Consider the following 15773-nt stretch of genomic DNA (forward strand, 5'->3'; position numbering starts at 1 on the left):
CCGCAACGAAGAGTAGCCGCCCCTCGCCCCAACTAGAGAAATCCCACACGCAGCAACGAAGACCCAACACAGCCAAAAATCAATAAATAAAATAAATAAATTTACAAAAAAATAAAAATAGGACACGCTGAATTTAAAAAGACTTGCAACGTGACTTTTCAGAAATATACCCACTGCAATAAATGTTAGGTACATGACAAAAATAAACGCTCAATGTCTTTTTAAAAATTTATTTAATAAAACAGGACAAGTGCATTTTCAAAGTACTTCTGTAGCCATGTCTCACCCGTTCCTCCCCAACAGCCCAGGGAGGGAGGATGAATGCATGTTACTTACAAGGAAACTGAGGTTCCAGAAATTAAACTAGCAGCAGAATCAAACATGAACCTAGTTCTCCTGGCTCTTCATCCAGCCATAAATAATACATATTCTCTAAATAAAAACTCCATTTAAAATATTAGCGTTAGTGGGATGGGAGGATAAAGGTGCAGAGTGGGCATTAAATAAATATCTGTGGGTTGCAAGATTTCTGAAAGAGAAAGCAGAAAATCTCCAGAGCCTTCTGCCAGGTGTCTGGCATTTGTAAAACTCGAGACCTTGAGGAGGGAGTGAAGAACCGAAATGGGACACAAGTTGAAAGTCTTTCGTGTAAAGGTCATGGAAGTTTGCAGGCAGTTGGTGGCAAATATTACCCAGAGATGTTAGCTTTGGAAAGTGCCATCAGCGCTCAGAATGCTCAGTCGGTTGTCGAGGGTGAGAGCCAGGCAATGGCATCTGTTGGGGTGGTTATCGTCACACGCTCCCCGGAACCACAAAATCACCCACATCCTGGGCTCTTGTATCAGGGTTTCCCCTTCAGTCTCCTGATAACCCAGAGCTCTGATTGACAAATCTCAGAAAGGAAGAGGACTTCATGGATTTTTGTGTCTCTGAAAGCTGAGGTCCCGTCTCCCCTAACTCACTCTGGTAAAATGGAAGTGTCTCTGCCGCCACCCAAGGGAAGCTGACGTTTGGTGTTTCCTGGGAGATCTTGATTCTTCCTTAGATCTTTTTCTCGAATTGACGTTCATTTTTCCAATGGAGGACGAGGGTCCTCAGCTGTGGTCAAGTCATCAGGGGCCAAAAAGCTCAATGCTATCCAGTTTCTCTTCTTTGTAGAGCCGGATATTCTCCATCAGTTTCTTTTTGGCCTCATTGATCTCAATTTTCCACGAAGTCTCTGTAGCTGACATTCAATGGAAAGTAAAGAACTTGAACAAAAGGCATTTGGAAAGAGTTGTTATAATTCTTAGAAAGTCAGACTTGGTCACAGTTTTTCACTTAAATCGGGCTTCTGAATCAGGCCCTGAGTGGAATGAGCACTATCATTGCTTCTGCCTTTTCAGGGAAGGCCTGTCACCTGCCCCCACCTTTCAGAGAGGAGGGGCTTCCATGCTTCTCCCCTGAGGGGTGGGGGGCAGTGTTAGAATGAAGCTTACACTCTCTCTCTCTTCTTCCTCTCACCTCCATGTGGGAGGAGGAACAACAGGAAAGGTCAGAGCCTGAGACATTCACAGAGCCACGTTTACCAGGGGATGAGGACGGTGAATTGTAAAGGCCTTCCGAATTTTTATTTCAGAAGGAAACCTGGTGTGTTTGGACCCCAGAGTCAGAAATAGAAGCTACCTTTGGAAGCAGCTGGCAAGGTGTGAAGTGAGGATGGAGAGGCGGCCGGCGACAGACCACAGGGGGCTCTGCTGGTCCCAAGGGAGAGTTTTTACTTGGTCTCTAAGTGCAATGGGGAACCACAGAAGGGCTTTAAACGAGGGGTGACATGAGTTGTTTTTAAAAACCACTCTGGCTGGCCCCTGGAAGAAGAACTGGTGAGGGGCCCGAGCAGATCAGGGAGGCCACAGGGAGGCTGTGCGGTCATCCAGCAAGAGGAGAGTAGCTTAGATGAGGGGTAGGGGTCTGGGGACGGGCAATGCAGGGAAGCAGATGGAGCCGGGGGATGTTTAGGTCAGTGGACAGCACTGAGTGAGGGACTCGCCATCGGGGGCTGGGGGAGAGAGAGGATGGCTCTCTTGGTGCGGCCAGCTGGCAGGTGAACAGCTGGATAATCAAATGAACGCGTGAATGAGGGAGAGAAGGAATAAATGATAGGCTGAGTTGGGGACATAAATGAGAGTGTATAAGGACTCAGATCCCACGCTTACCATCCTGGGGAGGTTCTGGACTGGCGCGGGCCTCAGAGGAGGAGTCAGCTTCCACTGCCCCACCAGCCGGCAGCTCGCTTTCTCCATCCGCTGGGGGGGGACGCGAGGCGGCAGCCCCGGCCCAGGGTGCCTCCCTCATGGAGCAGGACGCTTCGAAGCTGGAATTGTCCACGTCGTCCGTTTCTTCCGGGGTATTGGAGGAAGAGCCTGTGTGCTCGGAAAGACCACTCCAAGGGAGCGACGTCTCCTGACCTCTCAGCTGCTCTTCCACAGCAGCCACAGAGCCACACACCTTTGGGAAGAGAGGCAAGGGCACTCACCGAGAACTTTTCCTGAAATTAAAAATCTACCAGGTCTCCCAGGCCGAGAGAGACAGAGAGAGAGAGAGAGAGAGAGAGAGAAACGCGCCACAGGCACAGAGATACAGATATTTGTACTTTTGCTGGTTGAGACCCTGGGTCTAGCTGCCCCACCAATGCCTATCCTGCCTGCAGTTTGGTTAAATGAGCAATAAATCATTCATCCACTCAGTCACAGGCTCCCTGCTTCCTTCTCTGTTACGTGTTTACGTGTGTGTCTGTGGGTCGAATCTAATAATTCGAGTTGAGTTTCTATCACTTTCAACTAGAAATGCCCTAAGTAATATAGATATTGCCCTTGAGGGCTTTTCTGGTTAGGGAGGTTAGGAAAATTAGAAGCAGGCAGGGAAGGAATATTTCTTCTTTACACACACACACACACACACACACACACACACACACATAAATGGCACACAAACCTACCCTTAGTAAAAATAACAAATTTCATTTGCTCAGTGCCTTGCAATTTACAAAGCACATTTGACACATAATGTAAATGAGTTTTTATAAATAAAAAATTAAAAGATCAGAGAGGTGAGAGGTTAAGTTCCCTGCCTAAGGTCACCCAGTCAGTGAGTGGCAGAGCTGACCACTAAACCCAAGTCCGCTTGTCTTCAAGGCCATGACCCGACTGATCTGTCATCTTCCTAGCTTGGTTGTGAAATACTGGGGACAATGACCATTTTCATTCCTCTTTGTAAATGAAAGTGCCCTATCCCCTTTATTCCACATAGCAAATGCTTCCTCATGCTTCAAGGCCCAGTTCAAATGTCACCTTTTGAGATAAATCTTCACAATATATGCCCAATAAATCTTGCCAAGCTAAAAACTACAAAACTACATAACTAGGTTCTGGCCTAGGTTCTGACCTATGGGAGAAAAAGTGATATGTGCATTTCCAGGTCACACCCTTACGAGGAAGGGCGTATGTTCTCCTTTTTAACCCCCTTTCAGTGGCTGGAATGCAGATGTGATGGCCTGAGCTAGAGCAGCCTTCTTGGATTCTGAAGTGGAAATCACATGATAAGGGTAGCAGAGCAACAATACAGGAGCCCAAATCCCCAATACTGTGGCACTGCCCCATCAGCTCTGGACTGCCTACATTCAAACTGTTGAGCTAAAGAGAATAAACTTTTATCGCACTTGGAGTCTCCTCATTATAGCAGCTTCTTTGAATGTACTTTAACTGATACACTGAACAAAAGAATAAAATGAATGAAGGAATGAAAGAATAAGTGGTTGAAGGAGAGAGATCTTTTTAAAACATAAGTCTGATTATGTCCTGCCCCTGCTTAATTCCCCCAGTGACTTCCTCAAAATCCTGACTGTGGCTGCAAAGCCCTCTGTTGTCCTTCTTCCCCAGCAGCCTCATTACAAGCCACTCTGCCCCAGGTACTCTATGTTCTAGCCACTCTGACCTTATTCCAGGCCCTTGACCTTGCTAGGCTCTCTCTCAACTCAGGCTATTTGCATAAATTGTTCCTTCTGCTTCGATTGCTCTTCATCTGGTCACACATCACTTCCTTGGGAAAGTCCTGGGCGAGGCCCCCGTAATATGCTACACCAGCGCTCACCAGATGGTTACTGCACAATGTCTGTGAACTCCAGGAAAGTGGAACTGGGCCTGCCTTGTTCCCCAATATATCCCCAGGGCCCAGCACACCACTGCTGAATGAGTGACTGAACACTGCGGCACTCGGGCAGCTGGAGCACAGCCTAGGCTGAGAGCGGTGACTTGGTCTCTAGCTCCTGCCACATCCTGGTGCAAGAGGGTAGACCTGGGGCTGAGCCAGGAGTCCAGAGGGCTCTGATAGAAACTCCCTCTGGCCTCATCTCCCCCTCTCTCGGCCTCGACATCTCCATCTGTAAAAGGGGAGGCTTGGGCTATAGCACTGGTGTTTGAAGATTTTTTTTTTCAGCTACCAAACCCTTTCCTCAAATAAAATACTGAGAACCCAATACAATTATGAGAAGTGATAGTGGATGTCTGGTTGGAGTCATGGGTGGGGCCTGCAGCCATCCACAGCTCTCTTCCTGCCAAAAGGTACTCCCAAGGAGCCCCTCTCTGTCAGACACCACTTGAAAATCACTCTGTGGGATGATGTCTATGAGCCCTCTCAGGCAGTTATTTTGTCCTTAGAAAGGCCTAGTAAATTTGGTGCCCAAATTTACACCTGTTACCATGGAAACCTCCTCTACATATCCTGTCCATAGGAAAATATTTTATCCTCTGTGGTGGTTGATGTCTGCCTAGTCCATGGGCTAAGGAATGATCCCTTTCTCTGGAACCTGGCCCTTCCACCTTCCAGGCTTGACCCCCTGGCCACCGGGTTTATATACTGGACCCCCACCTTACCTGATTGGCCAACAGGTAGACACCTGACCCTAGCTAAGCCAATTAGTTTCTCTCACTAAGAGGTTGGAATTGGGCTGCTCAGTGAAGACAGAACTATGACATGTAAATGAATACGGCTGTATCCCCTGACCAAGAGGATGGAGGGAATGAGAAGGGGCCTACAGAGAGGAGGAGGAATAAAGCCGGTTCAGAGAAAGCAGACGGACTTCTGTTATATCCAAGGGTGTGGTCCTGGGCACCCTCAGGACCAGACTCCAGTTTGGCTGCTGTGAGCTCCAGCAGATACTGCTGTTTGCAAACAAATATGGCCCTGATGTATGAAATCACTTCTCGGTAAAGGCATCGGTAAAGGGATCGTGACAGAGCCCCTGGTAAAGCAGACTCATGCAGCCGGGGAAGTGAGGCCCTGCGGACGCAGGACAGGGCTCATCGCTGGGGGAAGGCTGAACGTTAGGCTCACCTCCGCCAGGCTGGCGTTGCGCCTCCGCAGGCAGAGGCAGGCGGCCGTGGCCAAGGCCTCGGCGCAGGCCTCCGGCAGCCTCCCTGCTCTTTTCTCCAGGTACTTCTGGCAGATCTCCTTGGCCATCACTTTCTCCACACCTGTCTTCCTGGAGCAGAGCCATGTGGTGCTGCTGGGAATTTCACTGAGGAGTAAATCCTTCTGTGGGAAGAAGAGTGGAAACACCCCCATGTGAGCTGCAGGGGTGTGGAGTCTAACCACCCGTGCCCCACACGCCTCCAGGATTGCACCAGAGCGGCGACGCTCAGAAACCCAACAGTGTTGTCAAAAATAATTGCAAGGATCCCAGGAACAAGTGAAACAGCCAAGAACTGGAGAATTGCTAAACTCCCCCCATGTACAGGGCATTCCATACCACACTCGTAAGCCCCGTCAGGCAGGGGCTTAGCCTTTCTAGGCCTTGGGTTGCTTCATCAGGAAAATGGGGATAATAGGACTAACACAAAAATTAAATGACATAGTGCATCTAAAGCATAAAGTGTGATAAAGTGTGATACTTGACACAGAATCAACATTCAATAGTCTATTAGTGATAATAATTAACAGTAATAATAGCTATCATTTATATAGTACTTACTACGTGCTGAGCACTTTACTTACACCAATAACTCATCTTATTAACATTTACAGGAATAATGTCTCATGATATAAAATAAACATTTTAGGATGTAGGATTCTGACCCATGTATATTTAATAGGAGATGTACTATATATAATATTACGTATATTTTTATATTTTAAATTTTGTATTTACATGTTACAACATTTTATGCTACTTAGAAAGCAGAAATCTGAACTATTCCTAAAACAGAAGATATGCTGTATAAATAATAATAAATATATTACTATATAAGTATATTTGTAGAGTACAAATTGTATGTTGCATATTACATTGCACATGTATATATTTACTTATTTGCAACTTATATAAATATAAACCTACTTATATAAATAGGTTACAAATATATTACTTGTACTGATTAAATATATTAAATATAGGAAATTAATATGTAATATAATTATGTATAATACTGATTGATATAGTATATAGTGTATTAATCTATCATATATTAACATATGAGATGTTAAAAAAATATGAAACATATGTATTTTTTTATGTTTGTGGTATATTTATGTAAACACTGTAACATTTATATATAAATTTTCCATGTATATTCTACATATATACATATTTATATATAAAATATTGTATACTTTAAACAATATGTTTTATATACATACATATTTGTAATGATATTTCATGGATATACAGTATTTTATATGGTTACACATAAAACTATATAAAACATTTTATATAACTATATATAACGTACAAATATATAATATATAATACTTTAAATAACTATATAAAATATATATACAGAAATATTTCAATACACTTTATATGTTATATGCTACATGCATTACATAAAAATATTGTATAATACTTCATGCTATATAAAATGCAAAAATTGAAAATCCATGTTATAAATAATATAAAATATAAATATATATTTAAATATAAATAATATAAACTGTATGTATATATACATGCATAGAATAAATACCAGGGGGCAGGGTGTAAAATATTAACAGTAGTCATCTCCAAGAATGATTTCTATTTTCTTTTCTATATTTTCCTATATTTACTAAATGTTCTACAAGCCTGTTTTGCATTTATATTTGGAAAAATAAAAGGGTTTTTTTTGTGTGTGTGTGTTTTTTTAATAAATTTACTTATTTTATTTATTTATTTTTGGCTGCGTTGGGTCTTCATTGCTGCGTGCGGGCTTTCTCTAGTTGTGGCGAGCGGGGGCTTCTATTCCTTGCCTTGCGTGGGCTTCTCACTGCGGTGGCTTCTCTTGTTGCAGAGCATGGGCTTTAGGTGCACGGGCTTCAGTAGTTGGGCTCGCGGGCTCTACAGCACAGGCTCAGTAGTTGTGGCGCACGGGCTTAGTTGCTCCGCGGCATGTGGGATCTTCCCAGACCAGGGCTCGAACCCGTGTCCCCTGCGTTGGCAGGCGGATTCTTAACCACTGCGCTACCAGGAAAGCCCTGTGTGTTAGTTTTTAACATCAACAGTTCCTGACCTCCTATAATTCGTCCCCATCTGTTAACTATGGCCTTCAGAAACCCCAGATTTTGTGACAATCTGGCCCCTGCAGACCTATCCCATCTCCTCTCCTCCCTCTGTCCTTCTAGCTCACTGTACTCAGCCACTCTGTCTCCTCCTTCTATCTTGGAAACCCCTAAGCTCATCCTGCCTCAGGGCCTTTGCACTTGTTCTTCCCTCTGTCTAGAATGCCCCTCCCTTGCGCTTTATCATGTCCTGGTCCCTCCCTTCATTTGGGTCTCTGCTCTGGTGTTACCTACACCAAGAAGCTTTCCCTGATCTAAAACAGCCCTCCCCCAACTCTTTCACTCTGTCCCCTAACATTATTTCACATTTCTTCATAGCACTTACCACTGGCCTGGAATTACACATATTTTCATTTACTTAAATATCCTTTGTTCTCCTCCCCTAGAATGAAAGCTCCAGGGCTTCCCTGGTGGCGCAGTGGTTGAGAATCTGCCTGCCAATGCACGGGACACGGGTTCGAGCCCTGGTCTGGGAGGATCCCACATGCCGCGGAGCAGCTGGGCCCGTGAGCCACAATTACTGAGCCTGCGCGTCTGGAGCCTGTGCTCCGCAACAAGAGAGGCCGCGATAGTGAGAGGCCCGTGCAGCGCGATGAAGAGTGGCCCCCGCTTGCTGCAACTAGAGAAAGCCCTCGCACAGAAACGAAGACCCAACACAGCCATACATAAATAAATAAATAAAATTTTAAAAAAAGAATGAAAGCTCCAGGAGGGCAGGAACTTTAACTTTGTAACCCCAACACCAAGAACAGTACCTGGCAGAGAGTAAGTTCCTCACAAATGTTTTCACATATTGTACAAGCTAATTTATTTTCTGGTTAAGTTTCTTCTTTTTTGTGTAATTTTATTATTTTTAATAGAAGTGATTCATTAAATGTAAAACTAAATTTTTATTGCTCCATACAGCTTTGTATACAAATACAGTTATAATTCAGAGTAAAATATTATCAGAGATTATCAGACATGGGTTGTGATATTTGTTTCAAAAACAAAACAAAATAATCCCCACTCTACCTCAGTTTCTCAATTGAGAAAATGGGCTGTCTAAGGATCCAAAAAATACCTAGACACCTGACACCATCAGTAATTCAATACCTGGAGACTGAAAACCTAAAACTGGCAAGGGGTTCATTTTTAAATGCCCTTTTGCACAATTCTTTCATGTGAGCTCTGCCTTTTTAAATGTTTATCTTTTTAAAAAGTGTAATGGTGGGACATCCCTGGTGGCACAGTGGTTAAGAACCCGCCTGCCAATGCAGGGGACACGGGTTCGAGCCCTGGTCCGGGAAGATCCCACGTGCCACGGAGCAACTAAGCCCGTGCGCCACAACTACTGAGCCTGCACTCTAGAGCCTATGAGCCACAACTACTGAGCCCGCATGTCACAACTACTGAAGCCCGCATGCCTAGAGGCCGTACTCTGCAACAAGAGAAGCCACCGCAATGAGAAGCCCGGGCACCGCAACTAAGAGTAGCCCCTGCTCACTGCCACTAGAGAAAACCCACATGCAGCAAAGAAGACCCAACGCAGCCAAAAATAAATAAATAAATAAATAAAATTTATTTTAAAAGTGTAATGGTATTTAAAGTTGACAAATCTGTAAATAAGAATAGAAGCGTATTATTTACGGATATGGAGGTTACCACCATCTGAAACAAATGAGAAACTGTGCAGAGTGATTGCCCTGAAAGAACGGTGTAAGAAGACGCTCCCCACTTGACTACCGCCCATGAAATCCTGGGTCTCACCCAATAACGGCCATCATGAGATGCCGTCCTCCATCAAGAACACTCGGAGGCAGAGTGACGGGGAACTTAGTAATGGAGGGACTCAGCAACTCCACCTTAACCCTGATGAAGCTTAGTACTAAAAGGAGGGCAGTCTGCCGCACTCCTCAGGCTGTGATACAAAATAAAGTACACAGAACCACCCAGACCATGATTCTAATCAAGTCTCGAGGGCTGACAACCAGGGCACAGGAAACAGGGGGAACAGAGAAACAAGTTAAGGATACAACAAGATGCAATCAGAAAAATCCAGCACGTGAGTCTACCACAGAAGTGACCCACTTTATGCAAAAATGCAATGCCAGGCAGAAAGAAAGGGGGGGAGGGGCGCAGTGAGAGAACCAAAGTCTTCAGAAACACGTCACCTTGCTTGCATCTGGTTTCAAACGAACCAACTTTAAAAAGCAATTTTTGAGACAATTTGGGACATCTAAATATGAAATGGGTATTAAATGATAATAAGTAATTAAGAAAACTAAATTCTATGGGTGAAATAACAACATCTGGGATTTGCTTGAAAATACACAGACAAAAATGGTTTGGGGGATGCAAAAGAAATAAGAAAAGCATGCTGTTGATAACTGACGGGATGGATGAATGGAGATTCCTTATATTCTTTTCTTGACTTTTGTGTATGTTTGAAATTGTCCATAATAAAAAGGGCTTTTTAAGGAACTGGGTGTCCCTGAGGGCAGGCCAGGGAAAGAGGCCTGGAGTAGTTGCTAGGTGCTGTTACGTTTTCTAAGCCAAGTATGCAGATTACTTGAATTAAACATTTTAAAGAGAAATTATTCAAAATCAACAATATTATTAAAAACATTTTTTTGTTGTTGTTAAAAACTAAAATAGAAGCAGTTGAAGTTTTAGGGCAAAAGTTAACCCTTCCCCTTATGTCAACTCTCCAAAGGCAACCCCTGCTAATAGTCTGGATTATATTTTTCTAGAGTTTCTGCTATAAAAGTCCACAGTTATAATCACTTTAGTTATATACAATAATTATAATAATTGCAAGCAATCTCCTAAGAGCTATTAAAATAAGAGTAGTAATAATAATAGCTACCACACAGAGTGCTTACTATGTTCTAGTCACTGTTTTAGGTACTTCACATATTATTTAATCTTCACTAAACCCTATCAGGTAGGTACTATTATTAGCCCCAGATAAATAAGAAAATATAAGCTACAATTTGTAAATTCATTCATCTATTTATCACCAAAGACAGGATCACACTATACATACTGTTTTGAACTTGCTTTTTTCTCACTTGCAGATATCTCCCTGTCAGAACATATATGTCTTTCTTGTTTTGTTTTTTCTAAAATAAGAATGTTTATGTCAGCTTTATTCAGAATTGCCAAAACCTGGAAACAACCCAGATGTCTAGAAACTGATCAACGGATAAACAAATGGTCGGACATCCATACAACGGAGTATTCCCCAGCAGTACAAGGAATCAACCACTGATACACACAACATGGATGAATCTCAAAGGCAGCACGCTAAGTGGAAGGAGCCCGAAACGAACAGGCACACGCTCTGTGATTCCACTTACATGACACTCCAGAAGAGACGGAACTACACAGACAGAAACTAGATCAGGAGTTGCCAGGGGCTGGAAGGGGGGAAAGGGGATTGACTATAAAGGGACGTGAGGGAATTTTCTGGAATGAAATAAATATTCCATATCTTGATTGTGGTGGTGGTTACCCGACCGTCTACATTTGTCAAAACTCATACCATTTTTGTGTACCTCAAAAGTGTGAATTACACCTTGACAGAAATCAGTGCATACGTCCACACTGAGATCCCCACACACAGGTACCAGCAGCTTTATTTGTACTGGTCAAACGCTGGAAACACCCTACACGTCGCCAACAGGTGAATGGACAAATGGGGGCACATCCACACACTAGAGCATCATTTGGCATCTAAAGAAATGAACTCCCAACACACACACACAGAGCATGGGTGCATCTCGCAAAAACTATGCTGAGTGGGAAAGGCCAGACAATAAAAGGGCACACACACTCTCCACGGTTTCCTTTACAGGAAACTCCAGAAAACAGAAACTTTTGTACAGTTCTACAGTGACAGAAAGCAGACCAACGGCTGCGGGGGACGGCAGGGTGGGGAGGGGTGAGAGGAGGGTGACAAATGAGAAGAGGTAACCTCTGGGGTAGTGGGCATGCTCGTTATCTTGATTTGGTGACGATTTCACAGATAAACACCAATGTCAACATTTATCATATTATATACTTTATCCTCATTATAAGTATTTACAAACATACTCATAAAGCTTTTTTTATAAATAACTTCATGGTGTTCCATGGTGTGTACGATCATATCGTCATTTTTTTAACCGTCTCCCAATTGATAGATATTTCACTTGTTAGCAATGCTTCACTACCATAACTAGTGCTACAACGAACATCCTCGTCCCTCTGTCTTTCCTTACTTGTATGCGTTTCCCTAGCGTACAAGTGAAATTGCTGCATCAGAGGATTTTGATGGAAACCACCCAATGGCCTCCAGAAACACTGCAGCCATGAACACTCCCGAGCGTGGAGGAGAGGCCGGCCCCTCCCACCCTGGACCACACTCGGCTGCAGCTTTCATCTCTGACTCGAATTTTAATTATTTGCACAATGAATTATAAGTACCACAACAAGGGATGATGGGAGACCCTATCTGGGTCCAGAAGAAGAGAAAGAAACTAGATTTAAAAAAATTATTTCCTCCATGTTTTTAGAAACCATTTACCAAAAAAGCCTTCTGGAAAGTTTCACCTAAGTGTCTTCAAAGGCTGCTTCCCCTGTGACATTCACCCAGGGAGCCCCACAGGAGTGCTGGGTAATACATCTGAAGAAAACTGTCAGAATATGAGAAATTGTCCCAAACTGCCCCGAACCACATCTGAGCTGACCAAACCGACCTCTCTGCAGTACCGGGGGCCTGGTGCCCAAAAAGGGCAGAGTTCTGGGAATTCAGCAAAGGGACAGGTCGTGACTGGCCGCGTATAGGGGAGGTCTTCAGCTTCCCACCCCAGGGTGAAGGGGATGCCTTTGGAGCCTAGTCACAAAAAAGCCAGCTGCTCCAACGGCCTCAACATCAAGTCAGAAAAGTGCTCCCCTCTCAAATTAGTGAAGAGGATTAGGGCTTGCACAGGGGTCAGGGATCTGCAGAAAACATGGGTTCAAATCCCAGCTCCACCATCTCGCTGGGGGTCATAAGATAAGTCTCTTCACCTTGGCCTTAGTTTTCTCATCTGTAAAATGGGGATGGTAATAATGATGATAAATCCATATGGTTGGACTGTCATGAGAATTAAACAGTCAGGAGGGCGTTGGGGTTAAGAACTCAGGATCTGCAGTCCAGCAGATGTGACTCAGAATCTCAACTCTGATACTTAGTAAAGCTGAGATCTCAAGCAAACCTCAGAGCCTGCTCTCCTCACCTGTAGGTGAACAAAATGACTTTATCAATCTCATGGGGATTGAGATGACTTAGAAAGATAATACATGTAAAGTGCCAAACACAGAGTTGGGCCGTGTTGTTATATTTTTGAAATGACACTATACACATGCACACGTATATTTGAATGACAGTTCTTATAAACCTACAAAATGGAAATTATTGTTTTTATTATAGAAACCTAAAAGGGCTGAAATTAACTTTCACCAATTTAAAGACAAACCCTAGGACTTCCCTGGAGGTCCAGCGGTTAAGACTCCGGGCTTCCGCTGTAGGGGGCATGGGTTCGATCCCTGGTTGGGGAACTAAGATCCCACGTGCTGCATGACGCGGCCAAAAAATTAAAAAAATAAAAAAATAAAGACAAACTCTATATGATTGCCTGACGTGCAGAGAGAAGACATGGATTTCCCCTAAACATTCTAAACTTTCTTATCATGAAAAAGTAATTGTTGCCTGGATGGTGGGGGGGGAAGGTTACAGCTACTTTGCACAGGTACAAATCAAACCCTGGACTGAGGCCTCGTTAGCATCTGTAAAATGGGTACAGTGGAGGCCCCTGCCCTCCCCACCCCCTGACCCCTCATAGCTGTGAGAAAGAAGTGACTGGTTCCCTTACCAAGTAAACTGGGCTCCGGTCCTTGTCCATCGCAGGGATGCCAGTGAGGACCTCAGCTAACACCTGTGAGAACACAGAGTTAGCACGGGTCACACACACAGGCACAAGTTCACACAGGACCTTCTGGCCAAGAAAGAAGTTTCTTCTCAGGAACAAATTCTGAGCTCCAGGCCTGGCTCTGCCATCTGCCAGCACAGACACTTGCCCAAAATCTGGAACGTGGGATTATCACTAAACACCTCCTCCAACTAAACACACCACCCAGCTACTAGGAGAAGGTTTAAGTTAACTGATAGCAAGGTAGGGAGGATGAAAACCAAATGTGTGTGTATTACCATCGGATAGATAGATAGATACACACACACACACACACACACACACACACACACACACACCTCTCTATATAGATATACATATATACATCTATCTGTATACACACATACGTATACATACACACACTATATATACTAAAGATATTTTCATTTAAAACCCATCAGAAATGGTAAGCAGGCACTGCTATGTTAATCTCAAGAAAAGGAGGAATCCATGTGCAGACACCTATTCTAGACAGAAAATCTCGGCAATATCCATAGCACATTTCATCCACAGGCATTTATTTACATTATTTGTTCATTAATACATCCATTTAAGAAAGGAGCACAGCCCTGAGCCAGTGTAAGCCACCAAAAAATTGACAAAACTGTGATTTGTATCTTAATAAATAGGAAACCTGCTTTGAACAGAAATTCAGCAGAGATAACAGCACACTGGCTAAGGGGTCCAGAGTCAGACAGGCCTGGGTTCAAATTCTGACTCTGTTCCTTACATGCTTTGGTGATATTTGGGCAAGAAACTAAAATCTGGGGACTTCCCTGGCGGTCCAGTGGTTAAGACTCAGCGCTTCCACTGCAGGGGGGTGCGGGTTCGATCCCTGGTCAGGGAACTAAGATCCCGCATGCCGCATCTGAGCCTGTATCCTTATGTGGTACATGGTGATCTAGTGGTTGTAAATATGAGGCAGTGGGTACTCCATCTTAGTGTCAAATCTCCCTAACACAACTTCTCTCAGAGTCAGAATAAGGTCACATTACTGCCAAGAACTCCTCCACCCTGAAAGGGCCTGCAGGGTTACTAACAGACTGGAAGTGGCCAGGAGGGGGCAGCAGAGGGCACCCCTGCAGCTGGCGGAGGAGCCCACGGAAAAGGGACTCCGGCTGGGGTCCTGCCAAGGCAGGAGGGAAGAATAAGAGGAAATAAGTAGACAGACATTTCCTCTGCCTCTTCCACATGGCAGGCCCTGTGCCAGGCCTTTTACAGAGGTTACTTAGCGCTCATCAAAAAGAACACTGACCTACTACGGTATAGCACGGAGAACTATATTCAGTATTCTGGGATAAACCACAATGGAAAAGAATATAAAAAAGAATGTATATATGTGTGTAACTGAGTCACTGTGCTGTACAGCAGAAATGACCATAATGCTGTAAATCAACTATACTTTTACATTGGGGTAAATCAACCCCAATGAAAAAATAAATTAAGAAAAAAAACACACAGAGAAATGCAGTGTTCCCCACAACAAAAACCAAAGTTCAAAATCATACCATCCATCAGTGGTAGGGTTGAGAAAAAGACTGAAGGGAGCCAGTAGGCACTCAAAGAATGAAAGAATGAGTGAATAGGAAAGTCAATTGTTACATCAGGAGCTGAGTTAAAAAGTCAAGAGTCATAGCACAGGGAGATCAGCTCGGTGCTTTGTGACCACCTAGAGGGGTGGGATGGGGAGGGTGGGAGGGAGGGAGATGCAAAAGGGAAGAGAAATGGGAACATATTGTATATGTATAACTGATTCACTTTGTTATAAAGCAGAAGCTAACACACCATTGTAAGGCAATTATACTTCAATAAAGATGTTTAAAAAAAAAAAAAAAGTCAAGAGTAAACAGAAATCAGGAGTGAGGGTGTGAAGGTAGGAATAATAACGATAACCACAATAATAATAATCATGTTGACCTATGCAACATACTCTGCTAACCAGTTTATACACGTTATCTTATTAATCTCCATATGTATGAATACCCCCATTTTCCAGAGGACAAAACTGAGGCCCAGAGTTACAGGTGACACCCTAGATCACACAGCTGAAAGTTACTGAGCTGGGACTCAAACCCATGCTCTTAAGCTCTAACCTATAAGTGCCTGGCAGCCTTGGGGTTCAGTTCCACTGGTTCTTAAAGGAGCAGGAGCTTGGGCTGGCCCTGCTGAGCTTCACTGAGCCCCTCGCAGTGGGGCTGATGGGGGCGAGGAAGGGGAGGCGGGAGGGAA

At 43.9% G+C, this 15773-nt stretch overlaps 1 protein-coding gene across 1 annotated transcript in view; it reads right to left on the minus strand.

Moving 5' to 3' along the window:
• Positions 1–237: 237 nt before the first annotated feature.
• The window catches only part of IRAK2 (interleukin 1 receptor associated kinase 2), a 60751-nt gene continuing 45215 nt past the window's right edge, over positions 238–15773 (minus strand). Inside the window, exons 10-13 of the mRNA XM_007192563.2 lie at positions 13449–13511; positions 5371–5571; positions 2196–2487; positions 238–1225 (exon numbers count right to left, since the gene is read on the minus strand). Of these exons, the coding sequence (XP_007192625.2) occupies positions 1113–1225; positions 2196–2487; positions 5371–5571; positions 13449–13511 (669 nt within the window). The 3' untranslated portion in view covers positions 238–1112. The remainder of the gene's footprint in view (positions 1226–2195; positions 2488–5370; positions 5572–13448; positions 13512–15773) is intronic.

Source organism: Balaenoptera acutorostrata, chromosome 10, assembly GCF_949987535.1.
Source record: "Balaenoptera acutorostrata chromosome 10, mBalAcu1.1, whole genome shotgun sequence".
NCBI classification, from domain to species: domain Eukaryota; kingdom Metazoa; phylum Chordata; class Mammalia; order Artiodactyla; family Balaenopteridae; genus Balaenoptera; species Balaenoptera acutorostrata.